At 34.7% G+C, this 26,862-nt stretch overlaps 1 protein-coding gene across 1 annotated transcript in view; it reads right to left on the bottom strand.

The window, feature by feature from the left end:
* The window catches only part of TENM1 (teneurin transmembrane protein 1), a 1,050,723-nt gene that overhangs the window by 715,110 nt on the left and 308,751 nt on the right, over positions 1–26,862 (bottom strand). Inside the window, exon 5 of the mRNA XM_039874688.1 lies at positions 23,455–23,686. Coding sequence (XP_039730622.1) covers positions 23,455–23,671 — 217 coding nt within the window. The 5' untranslated portion in view covers positions 23,672–23,686. The remainder of the gene's footprint in view (positions 1–23,454; positions 23,687–26,862) is intronic.

Below are 26,862 nucleotides of genomic sequence, written 5' to 3'. Positions count from 1 at the left end.
GATAAAAAAGATGTGGCACATACTTACAATAGCATATTACTCAGCCATAAGAAAAGATGAAATACTGCCATTGGCAACAACATGGATACATCTTGAGATTACCATGCCAAGCAAAATAAGTCTGACAGAAATAGTTGAGAAACATAGGATTTCACTAATATGTGGGATATAAAACTGAAAGCAACACATGAACAAGTCAAACAAATAAAAACTGATAGACACAGATAATAGTTTAGTTTAGCGGTTACCAGAAGGAAAGCAGAGAGGGGGGAGATAGAAAGGGTAAAGAGGGTCAAATATATGGTGACAGAAGGATGGTGAACACACAATACAATATACAGATGATGCATTATAGAGTTGTACACTCAAAACATATAATTTTATTAACCAATGTTTATTAACTAATTTAAAACATTAAAAATAAAAATGTTAAATAAATCTGTGGTCAGAAAAATATTAAAATGTTCCATTGCAAACTTGTCTGAAGTATGTTATTGATACACTTTTTTCTAATAAAGATAATCGGAGACGCCATTTGTTCCTCTGTGTCTGGATAAATTTTAGTTTTAAACTTAATTTAGACATCTTATCTTCCAGGAATCCATCCATGAACCTTCTAATCCTCTATCTGAGTTAGATGTTCCTCCTAATGTTATCACACTGGGCTTTAAATTACCCATGTTTTCTCAGTCTAATTAGATTACAATAAACTCGTACTGGCAGTGACTATGACTTTGTATTTCAAGTGCTTAGCACAGTACTTGCCACATGGTGGACTCAACAAATGTTTGCTGAATTAATAGAAACATGATAGTCAAACCATTCTTGTTCATTGTTTTTATAACAGAACCTTCTGAACTAGTAAATGAAACTATGTATTTGTATTCTTAGATATTTAATGAGTATCTCAAAATGAAAATGTTTAAAACAAAATGCTTGACTTATAGCCTGAAACCCATTTGTTTCTGTCTTCCTCTCATTAGTTTCTCTAAGGAAAGACCTGACTCTTTCTTGACTCTTTCCTTTCCCTCTCCACTCCCATATAACCCAGAATATAAAGTCCTACAAGTTGTATCTTCAAATATATCGCAATTTAGTCCACTTCCCTCTAGCTTCACCTCTTGCATGGCCTCTGCAATAACGTTATAATTGATTTCTTCAATTTTTTGTAATTCCTATTTATCACCCAAACAACAGCCAAAATGCATTTTTAAATATATAAACCCCACTCCTACTCCTTATTAAAACCCATCAATATTATCTCATTACCTAAAGACTAAAATCTTTAGCATGGCCTACAGAGTCCTAGTCTGGTCTCTTCCTATCTCCCCCACTCCATCAAGTAGCACCTTTTCTCCTTCATTACAGCAACACTGATCTCCCTAAAGTTACTGAAACAAATTGAACTTTTTCATGCCTTACAGACTTTGTATAAGTGGTTCACCTGACTTGGAATGCTCTATCCCTGGCTTTTCCATGTGCTTGGCTCTTTCTTACCCTTATCTCAGTTTATAGATTACTTCTCTATATAGGGCTTCCCTGAACACAGGAAGTAGACCTCTAAACTTATACTGTTATTATCTAACAATACTCTGTTGGTTACCTTCAGAGCACTGTTTACCATCTGTCTACCTTCCTGACGAGACCACAGGCTCAATAAAAGCAGGGTCTATTTGTTTCATTTATCACAATACTCAACATGTAGTACAATGCCTGGCACATAACAGATGTTCTGTCTCTCTCTATATATATTTTTTGAATGGAATACTAAGCAAATGCACAATAAATACTGATTGAGAATGCAAATAATGACAACGCTGTCTTTTGGTGCAAAACCAAAATATAGTTAATCATTGAGAAGGGCACACTCTTAAATTGATCTCTAGTGGCTAGTCATAATTCTTAAAATGTAGTATAACTATTTAGCACTTATCTACCAATCTACCACATTCACATATAAATATTGTTAAAACCCACTGAAAACATTCACCTATTTATTCACCATTCAGTCAACAAATTAATTAGTAATATAGAATCAATAATGACTATGATAACCTATATATAGAAATAATGCTTTCATAAATTGATGGATGCAATTTTAAAAATTGAACTATCAGTTTATATTTAAGAGCCTTTAGACTCTTCCAAGGGTATATACTTATTCTTCTTGTATAGACTCTGTATATGGAGGGTAGTGTCCATAGATTTTATTTTATTTTTATTGCTCCAAGAGTGCCTATTGCCATGTTCAGCAAATAAATGATGCTCATGTCAGTGTTTATCCTGGTATTAACAGACATAAACCATGAGCTTTTCCATTATGAAACACACTAAGATTCAAATGGAGAAATTCCCTGAGAAAGAACAGAGAAAATAAAAATATGAAGGAAAAATCCTAATGAGAATTAGAAAAGTTAGTCAATGATGATGAGCACAATCATATTAGGAGAAGCACTATCATGCAGCATAAATTCATATTGGCATTTAATTTGGGGGTAGTACTAAGCTTAGCACCATATGAACTAAGTTTGTTTATCCTTTCTAGTAGATCACAATCCAAGATACTAATTGTATTTCAAGGCACAAACAATTTGAAGGATTATTATTCATGCTCCTTCATATAGCAACTCAACAGGCTATGTCATTGCAGTATAGTATTGAACTTCCTCATTTTTATTTGCTGAGCTGATTTTTATCAATACTATAACAGTTTCTTTTTACTTAAAGCTACTATTAATCTTGACTACGTATTGTTTGCATTACAGAGTGGTCTGCAGTGTTTCTATTAAAATGATTAACATTTTCCCCTGTAATTTAGCCAAAATATTAAAGAAAATATATTGTGATGAAACTCCATATATGTTGGTGCAAAGAAAAACATAATTCAATTCTAGCTGTAAAGCTGAACAACCCATCCTCCATAATATTATAAAACACAAATACAATATAAACACATAAATGCTTAGGCATGGGTGCCATCTCCAAAATAGCACAGGAATAAGGTAATAATATTTGGCCAGACAGAAAAAGCAAGATTTGGAAATTATCCTCCTAAAGGTTATAATATCTTTACAATTTAACTGAAGTTCAAATTATAAGGACAAATTCTGGTAATTTGAACTGTTTTCAATAAGAAAAAGGAATTTAAGAGTGCTCTCATTGTTTTTTCTACCTATGGGATGTCAAGCATCTGGTTTATGTAAACCATGCAACTATCAATTGGTTGTTTCAGTATCACATAAACATTGCCTAAAAAAACTATCTTTACAGTGAGAAAGCCTGTGATATGTGTAGATGACTAACACAATTTTAGCTTTCATAATAGCCAATCCACAGGAAACGATTTGCCTCTAGCAATTCCATCTATTTACATGTCAGGAGAGAAACATAGTTTAATAAATTTTAATTGGTTTTGAAATGGGAATTGCATAGGGATGACAATAGTGAGAAATATGGTAAAATGGAAGAACTATTTTTGAAATCTCTTTTCTTCATGCAAAAGACCACTGAGTTTGTAGAATTACTGAAAAGGATAGGAACTGTATTTGTGGGTTTCTTGGTGAACCTGGCTAAATTGTAAAACTGTAGCGTTTTGATAAGTAATTGTATATACATCAATGCTCAAATGAAGGCATTCTGTAGAAGTTTTATGCACAATAAATCACTATCTGTACGTGGCCCTTAGAGTTTATTTGAATGCCCATTCAGTCTAAGGTGGCTGGCTAGATATGTCATTGATTTTCTTCTTCAGTGCCATCCCTGGGACAAAAGCTAATGTTTAATAATGGAAAAGATCACAACTTAAAAGTGGTGGAGGAAAGAGGGTATCTTGAACATACATCAGCAAGTTCCTGGAAACTAGGTATATTAACATGATATTCATGGACTTATGTTGGATATATGTAAATATATAAAACAAATATTCAACTAAACAAGAAATGGCATTATAATGCTTTTAACTAGAAAATCTCACCCTGGGAATGATATCCTACCCTTCCTACCCTTCTATCTATTGGACTTTCTCATGGCCATAAAATCTACTCTTTAACCTTCAAAAAGACCACAAGGCTGATAACGTCTTTCTATTCTCCCACTCTATCAGTTCCTTCCTAACTTAAGCTCTTTTATTTTCTAGCCGTCTTGAATCCAAGAGCAGTCATTTCAATTAATCTCTCTGTAGAACTACCTCTCCTTTCTCCCTTGTCTTTCTACTTTACCTGCCCTGACAATCCTAGAAGAGGTTTTACATAGACTTCCACTGTTCCTGCACCTGGACTGATAAATAACTGCACATTACTGTGCTTAGTATCTTTTTCTAGGAAGATTGCCCTCCATCCAAATGGTTACTACAAGAACAGTTATTTGGTTTAAGTGGATCAACCCCACAGACCATTTTTTATTGTGGCCTACAACATCCTATCTGGTTCCTGCCCGCTTCTATGACCTCATTTCACACAACTCTCTATTCACTAAGGTCCAGCCACAGAAATTAACAGAAAGTCCTGAATTTTGTTAATGAAATCTGTCAAGCTCATTCCCTACTCAGGTTTTTTGCACTTTTTATTTCCTCTGCCTGAATGATATTCACCCAACTCTTCAAGTATTTGGCTTCTTGTGATCTAGGTGTCAGCTATTCAGACTTCCCTGACCATCCAGTCTGAAGTAGACACCATCACTAGTTGCTTTCTATTATAAACCTGTTTTAGCTTCTTCAGAGAATATATCAAAAGCCAGGAATATCTTATTTATTTACTATCAATCTCCTTTTACTATAGCACAAGCTCCCCAAAGTAGGGACCATGTCTGTGTTTTTCACCACTGTGTTACCAACACCTAGAACAAGACCTGGCATACTGTCACACCCAATAAATACTTGTTGAATCATGTAATGAATTGTCACAGACGATCAGTTCATTTGTGAGCACTTGGCTCAAGCTTTATCATTCATGGTATGTTTCACAGATCCCATTCCTAGTCATGACTGATGGATCCAGGAGTGGGCAACTGAACCAAGCAGAGAGAATCACAGCCCTTGCTTAGTATTTGAGGACTTGGAGCCCATAGAATAGAATCCTTCCCTATCAGGGTGGCTAGAACTGTAGAAAGAGAAGCTCATGAGCCCTTACCAGCCATGTTTCTCACTTTGTGGAGAAAGTCTTTCATAAAAGAAAATGAAGCTTAAATAAAATGACCACTAGAAAGATTTAGAGACTGTGCTGATAATATTCGATTCACTAGCTCTAGTTGCTGATGTCAGTCATAGCCTTGCCATTTTTGAAGTTTGATATTCAAAGTGTTTTTTTTCTAAAACTCCCTGAAAAAATGAATTTACCCTTTTTGCTTAAGTTAGTTTGAGTTGACTTTCTGTCACTTACAACCAAAATCTTAGTTTATATGTTAACCTTCATTGCAACCCTAATACCACTTAGCATATTTGTTCCTAGACTGCTCTCTCTTAATTGTTCACTCTGCTAATGTTTCTTACTTTACTCATAATCCTCTCTCACTGAATCTTGGCAAATGACGTTGTCTCATAAAAACACATATTATGAGACATCATAAACTCTTTCAATTATCCCTCCTTCTTTCATTTCAGAGCCTAACCCTTCCATCTGTATTTTGGATCCCATCCCTTTAGGAGTTCTCCAGGACCTTGATCCATCAGATTATTATCTCTTCCCTCATGCTATAAACATTCATTCATTCATACTTCAAATATTTATTCATTGCTACTGTGGGAAGTACAGGGATAGGTCAGCCTACATGCTCAAGTTTTTTGTATTTTGTTGCTTTTTTTTTCTAATCTATAAAACAAGTAAACAAGATAACAAAAATTCCTTCCTGGAACCTGTGTTCTCCTTAACTTATTTCACCCTTTCCTGACCATTCCATCCCTTCTCAGCCAAGCATATTAAAAGCCTATACTTAAGTCTATACTTAATGTCTCCAATTCTTTTACTTCTTATTCATTCCTCAATCTACTGAAATCTGTCCTCTGCTTCGACTATCACATTAAAAACTCCCTTAGTAAAGCCAGCAATGAACTGCTAATTGCCAAATCTGGTAAAGATATCAGAGTCTATACTAGATCTTTTCTCATATATGATACTGTTATCTCCTCTTTCTAGATTCTTTGTTCTTCCTTGATTTCCATAATACACTTTGTCTTGATTTCCCATCTAGTCCTCTAACTACTTAGCATTTTTCCTGGGCTCCTCTTCCTGCCAGTCCTTTAAAAGTTGGTGTACACCATGATTTTGTCCATCACTTTCTTTTTTTCTGTGTTTTACACACTATATGTGTTCTTCCTGTATGATCATATCCAATCTCATGTATCAGTTATGCATCAACAACTCCCAAATCTGTTTTCTAGCTCCATGGCTCCAAGTTTATATATCTAACTTCTACTAGATATTTCACATTGGAAAAACTGCAGTTCCCAAAGTCATGTTCAAAAGGGAACTTTTTTCCTCTAAAAGTCTGTTTCCTGCTCCCTTACTTTAATTGCTAGCACCCTTCTTCATTGACTTATCAAAGGCAAAAACTTTCACTCTTTTCTCTCCTTCATCATCCACATGCAATCAACTACTAAATCCTGCTAATTATAAATTATCTTTCATATATGTCTCCTTTTCTTTATTCAGACATTCAGTGATAAGTTAAGCCCCCTATCATCTTTTTCTCTAGATTATTGAAACATCTTCCTAACTGCAACTTTTCAACTTGTTTTTCACTATTCCAATGTATCCACCGCATTGTCAACAGAAACTACAAGTTATGAAATCCTCCCCAATGTAAAGGAATGTACTCAAAACACACCAAAGTCCATCTTGAAGATTGCATATTTTCCCTGCACTGGGGTCACCATTAATAGTTCAAAAATGTACCTCTAAGTTTTTCAAAGTTATTTTGCTAAGGTTGTAATTAACTAAGTATAAGTCTATCAAAAGCAACAAGGAGGCACTAAATAATGGTAATAGCATTGGACAGGTAAAAACAGTGGGAAAAAAAGAGATGGCAATGTAATTTAGTGGAGAATTACATTTTTAGCTGACTTCTTGTTTCAATTTAGATATTGCTAGAGTTTAATCACTTTTTCTGAGCCACATCCACATGCAGATCAAGTTCAATAGTACATAATTAGCATATACTGGAAGTCATTTCTGCACTCTTGCACCACAACACAGGCATCAAAAAGAAATATCAATAGTTTTATTATTTTTATTTCAAATAGATATCAGTCTTGTCATTTTCTAATGTCTGTTTTTTAAAATGAGGAATTATAAAAGAAGCTCAGAAATGAGTACAGTATTTCAGTTTTAGGAGACTAAGGAGGATCGGACAGGCCAATGCCAAAAAAGAAATCATCACAAAGAGATACTGTTGATTATCTTAGCAAATCTCCCTTTCCATTTTACTTTTCTTCTATAGTTCAAAGATTCTTTATAGAGGCAGAGGGAGGGCCCACACATTTTGAATTATTTTTAGGACTTTAATTAACTGTGCCGCAAGGCCCCGGATGACTATTAATATACCAGTAAAGGCAGTTAAAAGAAGACATAAGGTCATTCAGTGAATGAATGAAGCAAAATTGAAAGCATGAGTCTTGACCCAGTGATGCGATCTTTCAAGTAGACAATATAGTAGAGGCAATCCAAAAGGGGGAAAATGGGAATAAGGGATAGTATCTGCACAAAAGATTAGAAGACAAGGCTTCTCAGCATAGAATTCAGTATTAAAATGAAAGAACTTACCAAGTGAACTTTCAATGCATCCATTTTATTTCAATAAAGCAAAATCCTGTTATAATGCAGTCCATGATTATAAGACTATAGATTTACTGTAGAGAAAATCTTGTGCCTTAAACTATAACGGCTCAGTAAGACTAAGAAAAAATAAAAATGCTACCATTTATGCTTACAAACATCAACTTTACAAAGGGATGCTGCTGTATTTAATTTGTATCTGTGAACAAAAGGAAATTATTTGAATAGTAAACGCTCCATAAACACTTGTCTAATTGAATTATCTAACTGGCCAATGTCAAGTTTTTAATGCTTAAGGAGTATTTGGGATTATACATTGATTAGCTAACAAGTACTTCTCATCCAAAGAAAACCGGAAGCTCATGCCAGAGCTTACCAGGATTTTTGAAAGAGGAGGCAAACATTCATAAGGTTGCTGTTAATTATGTTTCTACTTCTCATGAATTGTTTACTTTTATTATTTACCTGTATCTTGAATAGCATTGAAGCAAGCCATGTAAGTCCCTTTGTCAACTGTCAGAAGTATAATTCTCCACAATTAATCAGTAAAAAGAGAATTAAACGGTGCTTCTTTAGAATTAGGAAAAACCTGAGGCTGATAAATTGAATGCATTAAGAAATTAACATACCAGTAAATGATGGATTGTTACAATGATCTAAATTTGCATTTCTAGAATTCTACTGAAAGAACTCAAATCACTCTCCGAAGATATTTTTAGCTACAATCTCCAACTAGAAAAAGTGTACAAGAGATATGCTACTTGTTATTACAATTAGAAGTTTAAGCATTGTTTAAAAAATGTATTAAAATATGAACAACACACAAGGTTTTAGCAGCTAATTTTTTATCTGCCCTGATGTACAAAGAAAAATCCATCAGTTATGTTAAAAATCACGAAAGATTATAAGTCACTCAACTACTAAGCATCTTGATTAAAAAACTGGAGGACTGAGCAGACCATTTCAATAAAAATTATCTGGAAGTTTCAAGCATCTCTATGCAGGTAGCTCATGAAAATATTACTGAGGAATAAATAAAATAGAGTAATACCACCCAAGAAACACCATTCCAAGTCAGAGCTAAAATAAATAATTTCTGTTTGATGATAAGTAATAACTATTGGTAGCTAATCAATCTAAGTAATAACTATTGGTAGCTAATCAATCATATAACACACTATATTCTAATGGGTTCGCATTAATTTAATGGATATTTATCAGATGCCTAATATGTCCCAGGCACTGTTCTAAGTGCTGGGATTCAGCAGAGAACAAAACAGACAAAAATCCGTAGTCTCAAAAAACTTAATTTATGTGGGGGAAACAAAAAATAAAATGAGTAAAATAAAAACATAGTAGTAAGTACAAATATATGTTACAGAATAATAAATAAATAAGCATAAATAAATACATAAAGTATAAATAAAAATTAGTGAAACAGTGTGTCAGATGGTGATAAGTAGGGTAACCATAATGTCTCAGTTGGCTCAGACAGTCCTGGTTCATACCTGTAGTCCTAGAGTGATTATGCCGACTGCACACTTTCACTTTGAAAAATGTCCCAGTTTGGACAATAAATTTTACAGAAATCTAAGCTATAAGTACCATGAAAGGTAAAAAGGCAGAAAAGTAGTGTGTGTATAGAATTGTAATTTTCAATAGCATACTCAGGGAATGGCTCACTGAAAAATGACATTTGGTCTTACCTGCATCCGGTAAGAGACCAAACCTGGTAGATATCGAGGGGAGGAACATTCCGAGTAGATAGAATAGCAATTGCAAAGGCCCTGGGGCATAAATATGCCTGTATTCTTGGAGAAACATCAAATTGGCCACTGTAGTTTTAGCAGGACGCATGAAGAAGTCTGTATTAGAAGATGAGGTTGCAATGTAAAGGGAAACCACATTATGTAGACTCCTGTGTTCTGAGTAAGATAGGAAGACAATGCACATTCTGATTGAGGGGTTGGGTGTGATCTGTCTTATGTTTTAAAGGTATCATTCTAGCTGTTGTATTGAGAATAAATTGTAGGAGTGCAAGGGCAGATGCAGAAAGATAGGTTAGAAGACTATTTAAAAAATCAATGAGAAATGAGGGCTTGGACCAGGGTAGTAGCAGAAAAAGTAGGAAGAATTACTTAGCCTCTGAATATATTTTGAAGGTAGAGGCTGCAATTTGCTGATAAAATAGATGAGAGGTCAGGGATCATACCAAGATTTTTGATAAGAGGCCCTAGAAAGAAGAGTTGCCATAATCTGAGATGGAGAAGGTTGAAAGAGGAACAAGTTTTGGAGTAAGGATCAAGAGTTTGCTATTGAATTTTTTTTTCAGTAAGGTTTCCCAAAAAGCAGAATCTGAGACAAGGGACTGTGTTCAGGGAGTAAACTTTGAGAAGTGATTTCAAAACATGAATAGAGGACCAGTAGAAGTGAAACAGAGAAATAAGAAAAATCAAGACAAGAGTGAGTTTTGAGCTGGTCACAGCTATCAGCAACTGAATCTTAATCTTAATGGGGACCCTCTGAGGAGCTTATACAATGCCTAGAAGATTGTCTGCTTGAACTTAGAAAAGGGAGGCTTTTGTGACTGGCTTTCTCTTTCTTATAGGTCAAGAGTTCTCCCATAGTGTATTAATTCTCTCACACTTAGGTTTGCGAGTGCCTCAGAATAGTTGATGTGTTGCTACACACGTTCCACACAGAGGTAGCAGAAAAGGCAGGACATGAGAGATACCTAATGCAGCTGAGAAGTAGTGTTGTTAGTGTATCTATGCAAACAGCTGGTAACTGCAGCAATAGCTGGAATAAAAAGGTAGGATAAGAGGATGTTAGCTGGAGAACAAGAGGTGTATGACACTAATATGTTAAGTTTGAGATATTTATCAGCCATCCAAGTGGAGATGAGTAATAGGTAGATATATGAATCTGAATTCGAGAGGACAGATCCAAGCTGGAGATGTAAATTGTTTTTCAGCATATAAATGGTATTAACATAATGAGATGGGATGATGTGACCAAGGGAATAAGTGTATCAAAGATAAGAGGTCCTAAGGCCCTTCAATGTTTCATGGCTGGGAAGATGAGAAGGATCCAACAAAGAATCATAGGTCTAAAAGAATGGTCAATGGGATAGGAGGAGACTCAGAAGAATATGATATCCTGAAAATCAAGTGAAATGGAAGGAGTGATCAATGGTGTTAAATGCTGCTAAAAGGTCAACATGAGAACTAAGAACTGACCACTGAATTTAGCAACGTAGAGGCCTTGGTGATATTGACAAGAGCATTTGCTAAGAACGTCGAGGAACTCTCAGACTTAAACATTAGAAAAATTGTTAATCTAAATGTTGGATTTCCTATATTTATTAGTAGAGGATGAAATAAAGAAAACCATGAAGCGACAAGATACTGAAAATCACCTGTCAATAGTCTACAATTGATAGACCATTTTACTGAGGTCAAAGGAAGGAGAAAACAGAAGTCAGAGGGTGTGAGTTACAGAAGAAGAAGGCTGTTAAACTGAAGTCCTTGGAATAAATTGGTTATCAATGAGTAAATTACCTCTGGCTCAGTTAATTTAGGTACTTAGTGCATAATGTTAGAATAAGGTCAACACTTTGATCTTCATCCTAGGTATCTAGCCTGACAAAGAAAAGAACACTCTCTCATGGCCATGTCATACATTCTAGTCTTGCACAGCCATCTTGCAAATGATATTGGCCTGATGTTAATAACAGTGGATTCCCGACATAAAAGTGCAGAAGACTCAGGGTATTTCTCTATACCTAGGAAAACCACACAGATATTTCTAATACTAGGTAAAGACCATCATCTTCCATTTAAGATCCATTTGAACAACAACTATAATTTTATATAGATTAAAAGCATGGTCTCTAGTGTTCAGCAGACATAAGATCAAATCTCAGCTGGGCTACTTACTAGATATGTCATCTTGGAAAAATTAACCTCCTTCTCTAAATCTCAATTAAAAAAGAAACCATGAGGATATATTTACTGAAATATAATTGTTTATAAGATCCCACCCTGCTGTCTTTGTTAGTCTGGAAGCATTTTTCTGAACCAGCTTTTAACTTTATTTTAAACTTGAGAACTCACCAGAGACTGATTTTTGTTTTGTTTCAGCTGTTCAGAAGTCACCTATGAAGTTAATCCTCTTATGTGGATTAAATCAATGGCAATATTGATTTGGGCTTTTTATGAGCTACAAATTCTAGTTATCATAACCTTTCAAGGAAGAAAAAAAATCCTCTAGAAGATTAGAAACTCTCCCATTCTCACTCTCAGTAGAAAAAAATTGTAAAATAATTCAGTGGATGCTTAGTTGGGAAGGCTATCAGGATAATAAACTGAAGAGAAATATTTCCATTTATTCAAACAACTTCAATAGAATGTGCCTCCTATATACTACCATGAAGTAAAATGTTTGGATTAATTTGTTCCATTTTTTTTAAGTTTCTGAGCTTTCCTAACATAACAGACACATTAGTAGGTATGGAATTTTGAATAAATATGGGTGTATAATGTTAGTAACTTAAATGAGGTTGATCATAAAACCTTTCAAATGGGTTTGTGGCATGAAGGCAATAAAAGGCGATGATAAATCTGACAGGATAAACTGATGAAGGGTCGTTAAAACTCCATCATTCAGGTCAATACCATCAGCCAGTATTACAGGGAGTACATGTTCTAATGCTGAACTACTATGGATAGATTCTTCCAAGACCTAAAGTGTAACAAAAGCCATGATGATTTGAGCAGATGTTAGAAAAGTTAAGAGTTTTCTAGTCCAATTGGTTAATGTGTATGACTGTAGTACTGAAAGAGATGGGTGTTAGAAATTTGATTTTCATCAATATATTCACTTAGGATTTAAAATTTTTATTATCTGGCATTAATCATGTCATTTTTAGTAGAGACATTCTCAAGAAGATTTAAACTTAAAACCTTTCTCTGGTTTTATACAGTAGCTTAATTGAACGTCTACAACTATAGTCACTATGACAGGACTAAAAAGTTTGTTAAGCCTGTTTCCACTATTGCTCATCCATATAGTTAAGCACAGAGCAAGTAATAGAATCTTCAATGAAATCAGACTGGTTGTGGACATGGGATGTTCTCTTATTCCCATGCATTAAGTTCCACTTCATTCATTTTCATGTTATTTCTAGTGACACAATTTCCTAGATCCTAATAATGAGCAGGAAATCACTCTCTTAAAATAGCTGTAACTGGCATTCTGTGAGTTGAAAGCACTTTGAGAGTATTTGACAATTGGGAATAATATGTGTGTCCTAGCAGTTTTCAGAAGTATTTATGTATATAATCTCAGTTAATCCTCTGTACCACAGTGAATACTATCTTCACTTTACATAAGAGGAAACAGACCTTGTACAAGTTATCTTATTAAAAGAAAAAAATATTTTTGAGTACTTACTCTGCGATGGAGTTTTTAAGAGTAAAAAGTACATACTCTCTTCTCTCAAGAAGTTTACAGTTCAGTTGGAGAAACAAAAAAAATTAACAGTTAATTACCATTAAGGGTGATTGGTGCTATGGTAGGAGTATGTACAGAGGGCTATAGGAGCACATAGGAAGGACATCCAGTCAAGAGTACACAGGATCAAGGAAGGCTTTCAACAGCAGACAATGTCTAGATGGAGATTTGAAGGCTGAGAAGGACCTAGGCAGGTGAAGAGGGAAAGGGAGGTTTATTGCAATGGATCAGCCACACAATAAAATCTGGTACAAAGGAACCCAGGGTTATATCAACATTTGGAATCAATAGGAAGAAATTTATCAGGTCCAAAAACATTAAAGAAATGAAGGGCTATACATATAAGGCTGATAAAATAGTATAGCTGGATGGCATATGCCACAAAAGAGCAGGGATTTTTGTTATTGTTGTTTGATTGATTGACATTTGTTGGTTTTTAACATAAAGGTAAGGAGTTTTAGTGCTGCAGTGGGTACTGAGGTTTATGGAATGTGAGACAGGGAAGAATAGGCTTTAAAACAGTGGCCTCAGAAGAGTCATGTTTGAGGAAGTTTGGAAGGTGAGAGGAACCACGTGAGAGGGTTACAGAGGAGAGGGTGCCCAAGGCTTCATCCATTCAATTTGATTCGTACTTTTTTCAGGAAATATTTACTAAGCACTTATTCTGAGATGACACTGCACTAGGCTATTAGGTAAAAGGTCGATTTGAACTCATATTGCTGTTAGTTCGGTATTCTTTCTATTATACCACCCAGAATAATTCATCAACAAACACATCAAAACAAAGAGAAGCATTTTTTTTAATTCAATTTATTCATATCTGTTAAATATCTGGCCCCGTTTGTGCAAAATACTGCACTATATAAATGTGTCCAGTTACTGGTTAATGGTGTCTGGTTATACTCCATGATCTCCAAGGACAGGACAAGAGGTAAGAGGATTAAAGTGCTTCCTGTGAAATTTTGGGAAGATATACTTAGCAGTAGACATTATCAAATACTAGAAAATAGTAGAAATTCCCTCATGACTTCAAAATCAATGATCAACAATACTTATTGTATGTTTCCTCTGGAAAATAATGATTACTAACTTGAATTCTGATGAGACTTAAAGTTACACAGAATGAAAACTTTGAAGTGGTATGATACAGTAGGAAGGGAAAAATCAACACACCACATTATCACCAAAGCTTGGTGATAGGACTGAAATAGAATCAAATTTCATGTAATTTGTATAGGGGTAGGTTTGCTGAGGTCCTATTTGAAGGTGAATTCTCTAATGGTCCTTGGCAGCCTTGTTATTCAATTTTAAGTGCTTTGAACTTTGGTTTGGAACCTGAGTAATAAAAAACTGCTTAACTGTTCCCTTTTAAAGCTTTATTTAAAGTGTTATTTTAGCAAAAGTTCTACTGTGTGATCAAGAAAATGACTTATGAGAGCTGTTTAGTCTATTGAAATGGTAACTTGCAAAATCTGGATGTCATGTAAGATTTCAAATCTGAGGATGATGGCCCTTCACAGTGTTGTTATAAAGGCATAATTCTAACAAAATAGGCTCTAAACTTTATATTGAAAAGAAAAATTTTAATTCCACGATATATAAATATGCGCAAATAAGCTACAAATATACATTTTAGGTCATTTTATCAGCACAGTATCATTAACAGAAATCTAAATAATAGAATATCTCATTTAATTGGAATATCTCTCTTTCCGCTCATTGGTTGCAGTTGGTATTGATAAGAATGAGACAAATATTTAACAATACAAATCCACCTCCAAGCTTTCAGGTTCTTTATTTCTACATTAAGGCCACTCTTCAATGGCTTCTATGCCTATAGTCTAGTAGAATAAAAGTGGATGTAACCGATCAGAATAACATCTTCTTGCATAACACATAAAGCCTTAAACCAATTCCACATCTAAATTGGAATCTACAAACTAAGGCATGGAATAAACAGGGGCATACATTTTAAAAAGCTTTTTGTCAATGAATTTTAGGCTAACTGTTGTTAACTGTAAAAGGTTTTGAACTTATACTTAATTGCATAATCATTTTATCGAAACTTGTTTTTTATGATGCAGTAAAGACTACAAACCTTTCAAACAAAGCATCAACACTAAAACTATCAAATATTTTTCTATGAAAAGTAAAAAAGGTATACAGTTGACTCTTAAAGAACACGGATGTTAGGGGTGCTGATCCCCCCACCCCCGTGCAGTCGAAAGTCTATGTATAACTTTTAACTCCCTCAAAATTTAATTACTAATAGCTTACTGTTGACTGGAAGCCTTACTGATAACATAAGGACTAAAGAAAAACTATATGTGTAGTCCCTCGGCAGAGTATCTGATATATCATATTTGTCAATCATAGTAATTGTCATTAATATTCCCACATCTCCATCGTTAGTCCCACCTCACCTGAGCTCCAGATCTGTATGTATAACTCCACCTTGGCCTAGTCAAAAATCTCTCTCATTACTCATCCAAGGCTCGTGACCCAAACCACACTTTCAGTAGATAATCTTTTCTCTTCTTTATCCAAGAAAATTGAGATCATCAAGATGTGAACTTCAACTTTTGCCATTTCGGAACTTAATTCCTGTCTCTGAGGAAGCACTGAACCCTTTCAAAGCCCTTCCTTCCATCTGAGATCCCGAAACGTTCTCCAACAGAGCCTTATCCCAGTCATTATATTCACTTGCATTCACTCTTCAAATCCTTATGATTTGGTTTCTTTCTCTAAGATTATTGAAACTGTTTTCTCTAAGGTAGTAGATTCCTGTCTTGGAAGCACATTGGAATCCTCTGAAAAGATTTTTAAAATGTCTGGGTCCTACCCCTCAAAATTCTGATTTAATTGGTCTGAGGAGCGGTCTTGGCTCTGGGATTTGTGAAATTCTCCAGGTAATTTTAATATCCAGCCAAAGTAGAGAATCTCTGGTCTAAAGACATCAATGACCTTCTAAACTGACTATTTGACTACCTTTTGTCAATTTTCATTCTATATTTTTATTCTGAAGTGTTTGACAACATCAATCGCATCTTCCTGATGAAAAGTCTCCTCCGTTTTGCTTATGTAAAATTCCTCCTTTCTGATTCTTCTCTGCCATCTCAAGATCACCTCTTTTCTTCTACTCACTATTTTAAATTCTGATGTTTTTCAGGGTATCAGATTTGACATTCTTTATTTCCAACTGTATACCACTGCTTCGGGAATCATGTATTTATAGAAAACTCTAAACACACACACACACACACACAATGACACTATTTTCTTGAACTTGAAATCTGAATTTAGAGCCGTCTACCTTTATATAGTAGTTCTGGCAGTGGACTCTAAAGTCAGACTGCCTGGAATCCAATCCCAGTCTTATTACTTACTACTTCTATATTATTGGGCAAATTACTTAGCATCTTTGTACCTCACTTTACTAATCTGTAAAACAGGAATAATAATGATTCCAGCCTCAAAGAATTGTTGGAAAGATTAAATAACATAATCCATCTAAAGTGCCTTACTCAGTATGTGGTGATTAATAAATGTTAGATATTTTTCTTATAATCATTGTTATCATTCCCTAAGCAGAGTACATGGTTCTAACTTCTAGACTCCCATAGTACTTTACAAATATCACTATTATAATGTCAATCATATTGCATCACTGTTGCTGGTTTATATCTGCCTTCCCAACTGTAGTTTGAATTCTTTGAGGGCAAAGAGTGCTTCCTATTCGTCTATATATCTTTGAATTTTAACGCAGAACTTGACAAAGACAAATAGGCCACAGATAAGAAATGGATTTCATCTCTTTTCCTGACTCTAATTGATTAATAATGCTTGCATAGAATCCTGTGTTGGTGAGGCTGAGCTGGTCACAACAAGAAAACAGACCATGTTTGATTAGGGATGTCTGCCTTGAGACAAGAGCAGTGGCACAAGTTTTATATGCTATATAACTTTTTATTAACAAATGGTACTGGCTGAAAGACATGAGCCAATTGAAGTCGTTGCTAAGTAACTTAGTTTTATTTTATAGTCTAAGTTATTTCTGGGCAGCCATTATTATCATGCTAGATACTTGTGACAACTAGAAGCATAACATGCTCACAGCACAAAATTCATTATAGATAATCAAATTCTGTTGAAATTTTCATTTTAAAGGCCTTGCTATATTACATTGAACTTGCCATCTGTGATCTTTACTACATAAATGCAGACCCTGAGATTAAAAGTTCTTTCAAGATTTTTGTAGGAACTGTTATCCAAACTGTTTAGATATAAGCAAACAATAGTTTATACAACTGTTAAATGCTTGAAACAAGAATCAAGAAATGTGCTTTCAAAGTTGGGCTTCTATCTACTCCTTGAACCTACAAATGACAAAGCCATTTGAGCAGCTTCTGCTACGAAATGAAGTGGTTTATTAGCCTGGGGCAAAGAGAGGGACAATAATAGTCATGTGTGTCCATTTATTTCAAGCTGAACTTCATCCACCTAGCAAAGTACGTCAAATACACTTGACACTAAATAAAAGATGGATGGCAGATAAGCTTTGCTTCCAAGTCATTTTGGTAAATACAAATTGGCAATTTTAAATTTCTTCCATTAGATGGCAATAATGAGAGATTTAGGCCTAGGTTATAGTATATAAAGAAGAAAACAACCAAACAAAAACCATGTTAGGAAAAAGAGAAGCAACAAAGAGCAGGTTAAGAAGGAAGAAACAAAATATTAGTGTCAGCCATAGTATCTCAGGAGTCCAAGATCTCATGGGATTTGTAATAGGTCCTCACCATACCTCCTTTTTAGGCACGGATGACTTTTCATTCATAATTACTTTTCAGTTAAATGCCTATAGTCAGAACTAACCTTATTTATTATAAAAAAAATTATAGGGCAATTCTCATAACTAAAATTATTATCCTTTAGCATCTTTGTACCTCACTTTTTGTGAGGTACAAAGATTATTATCCTTTAGCACTTTGTACCTCACTTTTTGTTTATATGTCCAAATATTTATTTTTTTCATTTGTCTTATACTAATTTCTTAGTTAATTGAAGCCTCCCTTGGAAGTGAGGCTGCTTGGGAACAATCACTAGCCTGTATGCCTCCAGGAAATCTACCACTGCTATTGGACACCTGCTAAAATTACATAAAATGAGCTTGCCTAGGGTTTATTCATTCTGTTAGTAAAGAATTGTGAATAATATTAGATTAGTGTTCATCCCTTAATTTAAAATATTTTGGAAAATAACAAAAATCAGTTTTAGCATCCAGCATTCTGTGTGTACATGAGCGGGACTGCTTTCTTGGCAAATAAAGGTAAGAATATGAAGATACTATCAGATGGAATCAAGTATTTCTTTTTATTAATATTTTCCCAAAACAAGTCCTGAATTGGATGACACATTAATTTCTCTAAAAAGTGGAAACTAACAACCAGGCTCAGGAATACTTCATTATAAATTATATAGCATATCTCTGTCTTTTTCTAAAGATAATCAGAAAGGAAACACTTTCTAAATCACCTTGGAACATAAAGAGGCTGGCAAGGTTGTTGGGAAGGAGATGAAGAGAAACTAACATTTATAGAGTCGCTAAACACTTTCACACTTACGATCACAATTAAGCCTTATCACAACCTCAGAATATAATATGGGAGGCAGTGTAGCATGGTGAACAATGGGAACTTTGAAGCCATAGACTTGATTTCTAATCCAACTCTCACCACTTCTTAGCTGCAGAAACTCTGCCAAGTTATTTTTCTCTGAGTTTCTGTTACCTTATCTGTAAACTGGGGATAATATCTCACACCTCATAAGGTGCTCATGAGGAACAAATGTAAAGCACTTAGAAGAGTCCTGGAACAGAGTAGGTACCATTCAAGATTTATTATTATTATTATTATTATTATTATTATTATTATTATTGTATTGATGATGATGAAACCAATTTTGCAGATGAGAAACAGGCTCAGAGTGTTGCACTGACTTGCTTAAGGTTGCACAGCTAGTAAGCTTGAAAGGCTTCTAGTACAGTGTCTGTTACTATAGTAGGTGCCCAATCAACATGTTTGCTTTCTTCCTTCTGGACTTAACACTGAACGATATTCTGATAATTTTATTCCTTAAAAATAATGAGTCAGACTCACCTCTAGCTAGGTTGATTCAAGATGCTAACACTGACATATGTATGTGAAAATTAAGAACATTTTCTTGTATTCATTGGTAGTAAATATGTGAAGTAAAACAACAAAGGGAATTCTAGACCTTACAAAAAAGATGTTCATTGGGCCCACAGTTTTGCCTAATGTAGGATAATTCATTTCTCTCCCAAAGAGGTACATATTTTCCCTCTTAAGTATCTCTAAAAATCAGCAAGTCATTGGCAGATAAAATCTGAGTTTCTAGTCTTTCACCTCCTGGATCTTTATACTTTAATATATATAATTCATAGCACTGAAGAATGGTGCTAGCTGAAAGCTTTTAAAAGGTTGAAAGAGCATTTATATCAATACATAGACGATAGATTCAGCTTTTTGTCCTTGGTTTTTTTTCCTAGCCTCATACCCAATTAAGGAAATCATTTTTATCCTTTTTATCCTTTTATCTACACATTCTCCCTGGGTAATCTCATCCATCTCTAGGTATCTCCTATTATAAGACACTAATGAACTCAGATCTGTTTATATAAACAGTCCAGATGTTTCCTGAACTCTAGACACACAGATTTTCAACTGCTTAATGGACAATCCACTTGGATGCCCCCCCAACATCTTAAACTTAACATATCCAGAAATAATTTTTTTTTCTTTCCTTCCAAACCCCCTCCTTTTCCTATTTTCCTTCTCTTGGTAAATAGATCTCCATCCTCCTAGTTTCCCAAACTTGAAATTTAGTCATCCTTCACTCTGTTATCTCTTTTAACCTTGACAAGTAATCAATTATCAAGTTTTATCAACTCTACCACACTAATATTTCTTGAATATGTTTCTCCACCTCCACTGATATAACTAGAGTTTAAACAATCACCACCATTCTTAGCCTGGGTTGATTCAGTACCTTCACAGATTGTCTCCCTTTATCCAATTTTCCCCAACTGAATAAATATTCTACATTGCTGCAAACACATCTACAATTCTCTTTTACACATCTCATTATAAAAAAATATAATTCATCATTAAATTCTCCATCACTTAAAAGTATTTTTAATGCTTAAAGGATAAAAAGAACTCCTAGATCGAGCATGCAAGACTTTTCATGATCTGGATCCAATGTACCTTACTCTAGTCATATTAAAATTTTCACCATTCCAGGTCTTTTTACAGCTTTATGCTTTTGTACCTGCTAATCAACCCTCTTGGAATGTCCTTTTTCTAGTAAAGTCTTACTCACATTTTAAGACCTAGATCAAATATCACCTTTCTATAAGACCCTGATTCCTTGTGTTCTTCTACAGCCCTTTATTTGTCTGTAAAAGTACTTATTACATTTAATTACAGTGATTTATTTGATGTCTATGTTCTCTACCACATCATTAATTTCCTATAAGCAGAAACTATCATAGTTATCCCCATCCCCAGCATCCGAATCAAGGTCTGACACATAGCAAGTACTAAATATTACTTATGGAGTAATTGTAGGTTATGGAAAAGGGAGTTAGGATGGCATCATAGAAAACAAACTTCTCTCATCCCAAAATTCATTTCGATCACAATACACAGAAACAAAATCTGAGACTGCCAGCTCTTTATACTGGCTCAATAAAAAATTGTTTATATTTTTAGAACTCTCACTACAAATGTATTCTTATTTAAACTCAAAATATATTAAACCAAGCACTCTACACTCCAATCCTATAACCCACAACTCACAACTATAAGTTCATATTCTGTAAAGACAAACTTGTATAGAGAAATATTTTAATGGGAACTACACATTTCTGAAGCATAAAAGAGCCCCCAAAAAATTCCCATAGGAAAACATTTCCCAATTGCCAGTTAGAGAGAAGAATAAAATTATTTTGTAGCAAGTTTACACTGTCTTTAGCTTAATTGATAGGGAAGATTAAAATGAATTGCTTGGGAAAATAAAAAACACATATAAAACTTTTACCAATTGTGTTGAGCTAAAAATGAGTAATATAGTTAATATCATAGACATTTACTTTATATTTGAATGTTAGCATGACTAAATCTTTAACTCAATTTAAAGTTTTTCTACTGCAAAATTCCAATACTCATTAGAATACAGTAGTTTTCACTTGTAATAACTACATTTTTACGTGGTCTAGGGTGGCACCTGAGAATTTGAATTTCTAACAAATTTGTGGGTGATGCTTCTGCTGCTGGCCCAGGTTACACTTTGAGAACCACTGATCTAGATAATCAAATCCCTTTTCTTTTTATCTCAGCATTGATTTATTCTTAAAAAAGGTAAACTGTGCCAATGTCATTATTTAAAAAGCAGTTTTCAATGCATAAGTACTTATGTTTCAGTTGATGGCAATATGTTCCTTAAATAAAAAAATTATAGCATTTATTATATGCAAAGTATTATAGAAAATAGAAATTAATAAATAAACATGATCCCCATCTTCATTGAGTGTACAATCTAGGAGATAATATACAAATGTAATAAAAAGTAGAAATGGGAACAAAGAAAGTATGCTTCAAGTTCAAGGAAGAAGAGATTACCTTTACAATGGAGTAGGGATGGTGCCAGATAAGGTAGTACAACAATAGCTGTATGGTAAAGATGCTGGTAAGTTAGGCCTTGAAGGTAGTTGAATATAGATAATGGAGAGGCAGTAAAAGACATTCCAAAAAAGAGGTAACAAGACAGCAATGGGATTGAAGAGGGATGAAGGGGTGTCCAAGGAGATCAGTTAGGAAACAAATAACAGTCTATGTCAGATATAATTAGAGTAGTGATAATGATAATGGAGATGAAAAGATGGATTTGAGACATGCAGAGGTTAAATCTGCTGGAAGAGGCAACTGATTAGATACAGAAAGTACATTTGGATAGCTGGAGAGAAGGGCAGCACCATTAACAGATGCTGCATTCTAAGGAAGAGGAGTGGAATTAGGATGCTAAGACAATTGCTTCATTTTCAATATATTGATTTAGAGTTGCCAGTAGGTTATTCATTTGGAAATGTCCAGCAAGTAATGGGAAATTTACAGCTAGTTCAGGAAAGAGGATAGGGATGAAGATAAATATTTGTAAATCAACCAAATAAATGTGATCATTGAAGCCAACTGAGTAAAGAGATTTCAAAGGGATAGAGCAATAGTCCTCAAACTTGAGTCACCATCAGAAATCCCTAAACCAGATAGTTACGCCCCACCCTCAGGGTTTCTGACTCAAGGAGACTGGGGTAGGGTCTGAGAATTTGCATTTCTAACAAGTTCACTGGTTTTGCTCTACTGATGATCCAGGGTCCACACAGTGAGAACCACTGATCTAGATAATCAAATCTATTTTTTTCATCTCAGCATTTACCTATTAAAAAAAGGTAGTGTGTGCCAATGTCAGTATCTTTTTCTATGTAATTAAAAGTGTCTAATACTGATTATCTATCAATTGAAAATAAATAAGGAAATGATATTTCTATTGACCTGTTTTCTATTTATTAGAAACTTTCTTGTCAATCTATAATTGACAGACCAAAGGATATGCTCCACATTATGGCTGTGGCAGGAAGGGTTCCAACAAATTCTTACTTTCCCTTCAGACTGTGCTGCACAAGGTTTCAGCATTCTGTGGACAGACTTTCTGGACCTCTTTTAGAAGTCAAATATTTATTGGAGGCTTTTGTCCCATATAGGCAATGGCTTGAAAAGCACTTAGCTATTTACTTTTCATCTTATTATAAATTATTTATCCTTCAGGCTATAAATGGCTATTTGTAGGATTAGACAAATTTTGAATGCTCTGATAAGAGGATTGCTGCTTCCAAATTCATGCATAATACGTGAAAAGCACATGTGACCTACAAACTCAGTTGGATTGGCATATGAAACAGATTCACTAAGCATATGTAAGTAGTGTGGATTATTAATCAGTTAACATCAGTAAATTTGTTTTTGAAATATAAGTTGATGCACACAAGCATTCTCTAATGAGAAATAGTATGGGTTGCAAAAATCCAATAAAAACATACCTTGAGTAGATTTTTCTGCTTCTTTCCTCTTCCTACTCTGGCTATTGTAATTCATCCTCAGCTCTTGGTTATACTCATGCAGAGTTTCTCTGGAGTTGTATGACTGTCCTGGTTTTCTTCCATCTTCACTCTCATCGGAAGAACTAGTATAGGCTAGATCCATTTCATGCTTGACTTTTGACAGAGGCTGGTAGGGTTTACAGTCTGTTTGGTCCATCTCTGATTAAGGAAGCTCAGTTTCATGAAAAAAAGAAAGAGGAACTCCTTTAATATAAGTAGTCCTGAAAGAGGGAAAAATACAAGCCTTTTCAGATTTGTCCTTTTGCAAGGAAATGCATCTGGAAGATTTACAATTGGTCCTGATAATACTATCAAAGGAGTGGAGCAAAAGACAAACTAGATGACATAAAACTAGCTGGAGGCAATAATAACACTTTGAGTTACATGCATACATTGTCAAGCATTAAGGATTAAGCTGGAGGTTGTAGTCTCAGAAAATACTCAAGGTAAAAAACACAGCATTCGAAAATATTTTTATTGCATTGCAAATAAAGGACAATGTTGTTCTATGGTATGTGTATGTCTTTAAAGTCAGTAGATAGATTAAAAAATATTATAAGATTTGAAGGTGGCCAAGAGTACAAATATTAACCCATCATATCCCACATTTGAAATAAAAACTGGTAAAAGAACTACATTCAGAAAAAGCACTTTCTTGCTTCTGGTTTAATATTGCATTTAAGATAGGGAAGGATTCTAAGTGAAAGGCTCATGAAACAGTAGTGTCCTTGAGGGGCACTGAGCTCTTTGTGCTCATATTTTGGCTTTTGACCCTTAAGCTTACACAGCATTTTTAATAAGTTATTTGGTGGTAACTTCTTGTTCATACTATAGAGAGGACGTAAACAACACTTCTGGTGACTATACTGGTATAAGAAGAGCAGGATCTAAATTGGGTTTAGAAATAAACATTTTAAACTTTATGATAAATCACTGAAAGAACCCCATTCTTCACAGAATACTGGGTTAAGAGCCACTGAGGCTCTTAGAGCCAGTCAAGGCATTACCTGCCTTACTTAGCACTTAGCACCTTATTTGGGTTCAAGAATATCAAATATTATCTGAGGTGTCAAAATTCACTGAAAAGTTTAAAGCCCTAAAAGAATTTGCTTATTTTCATTAATTAATTAATTTTATTATCACCTTCATTCACTGCTGCAACTTTGCAACTTGGTCCTTTCACATACAATGTTAAAAAACCTAGTTTGAGACTAAATACCCTTATGATTTTCTTTTGCAGTGAAATTGACTCCTTTCTTTTTCTGCAGCTTTTTACCGGATGTATTTTCAAAGAAATCTATAGATATCTAGATGGTGGCTCCTTATACAGAGCATGTCACATTTTGGAATTCCTATTGCATATATAGTAAACACATATGGCAAAAACACTCAATAAAGCGTATGGACTGACTGATATTCATTCAATGCTATATAATGCCTTGTAGTGTGAACAAAATTTCACAAGTCAAAGTCTTATTTCTCTAACCAAATATTAAGGTCTTTGAGGGCAAAATTTGAGTCTTGTACTTCTCCATATCCCCTATAACACTAAACAATACTCTAGGTACGCACACTGTAGAAACTAACCCCTAAACCTAAAGATTCTGTAAATGGTCTACAAAGAAACTTAGTTTGATTTGAAATAATATCAGAGATAAGCATACTTGGAGAAAAAGTAGATAAGTATTATAAATGAACATATACTGATGACTCAATAATAATTTAATTTCATCTCATGGCTCCACATACTGTCTATACACTCATAACTCCCCAATTTATAGCTCCAGCATAGGTCTCTCCATCAAACCACAGACTTGAATGTCCAGCTGCCTACTCAATATCTCTTCTTAGATATCTAAAAGGCATCTCAAGCTTAATATGTTCAAAGCTGAGCTCCTGACTCCCACCCCTTCCAAACTTGCTCCTCTTACAGTCTTTTCCATTTTAGTAAATAGCAAGTACATTCTGTTTGCTTAGGCCTCAGAATTAAAGCCATCTTGGATTCTTGTCTTTCACATCTCACATACAGTCCATCAGTAAATCCTGTTGATGCTACCTTTGAAATATATCCAGAACCCAATGCTCTCCACTTCTCCACTACCACATTGGTTCAAACCATCATCTTCCACCTGGATTAATGCAATAACTTCCTAGTTGATCTGCTGCTTAAGCCATTGCTCCCTTGTAGCACATTCTCCACACTACAGCCAGAATGAAGCTTTTAAAATCCATCATGTCATGTTTCTCCTTTGCTCAGAAGGAGCAATAGTATCCTGTTTCCTTCAAAATAAAAGCCAAAATCCTTACAATGATCTATAAGGCCCCTACAAGGTCAACCCCTCCCTACCCTAACCACTCCAAAAGCATCCTCTGATATTTCCCCCTATCTCAAGCACTGTAGATGCACTAGCCTTCTTGCTGTTTCTGAAAATATCAGGCATATTTCTACCTCAGGGCCTTTGCAACCTCCCATTGTAAACCACTAAAAAATGTAACTTATCATCTTCCTTCTCGACTTTCATAGTACTTATCACTAGATGACACACTATATATTTTGCTTATTTGTTTATTGTCCACCGTCTGTCTCTCTCCACTAAAATGTAACCTCCATGATGGTAGATATTTTTATCTGTTATATTCGTCACTATAGCCCCAGAATAAGCACAGTGTTTGGCATATAGTAGACATTTAATCAATATTTATTGAATGAATGAGTAAACAATTGCCAAGAACTCATAAAAGGGGCAAGAGAGAATGTGGAAACGAATAGGCCGTATTCTCTGCCAAAGGAACTCAGAGCTTAATGCGAGTGATAAATAAACAACTTTATCACAAAGTAGAATGCAATGACTCATAAAGAAAGACAATGGAATGTTGGCCACCAAAGATGAAGATAGTGGGGAAAGACTGTACCCAATTAGCTTATTTGTTCATCACCAACACCATCACCACAAACAGTGAAATTCCATTGAGCATTGATCTTATAAGGCAAGTTTTAATTGCTTTTTTTAATGTTCCTGTTGCATGTTGTTCAGGAGGTGCAGAGTTACCTGGATTACAGGCCTTGATTTTGCTACAAACAGGGCAGAGTGAGAAATGTACAAACAGCAGACTTCCAGAGATGCAGTTTTGCAGCTGAGAATTGTACTTTCACTCTTTAATCAATAAAATTCATCTAACTTAATTTTGGCTAACACATACGTAGAGTTCTTTGTTCATTAGAGAATGGAAGTTCACCAAGGAGGAGAGGACAGTTTTTTTCCACATAAGGACATTGATAATGCAAAAGTATCAATCAAGGCCTTTATACTTAAAAAAAATAATTTAAAGTACTTTCTGTTATAATAT

The sequence above is a fragment of the Pteropus medius genome, unplaced genomic scaffold (assembly GCF_902729225.1).
Source record: "Pteropus medius unplaced genomic scaffold, Ma_sr-lr_union100, whole genome shotgun sequence".
NCBI classification, from domain to species: domain Eukaryota; kingdom Metazoa; phylum Chordata; class Mammalia; order Chiroptera; family Pteropodidae; genus Pteropus; species Pteropus medius.
The sequence above is the reverse complement of the archived record's forward strand: the minus strand, read 5'-3'. Positions and strand labels throughout refer to the sequence as shown.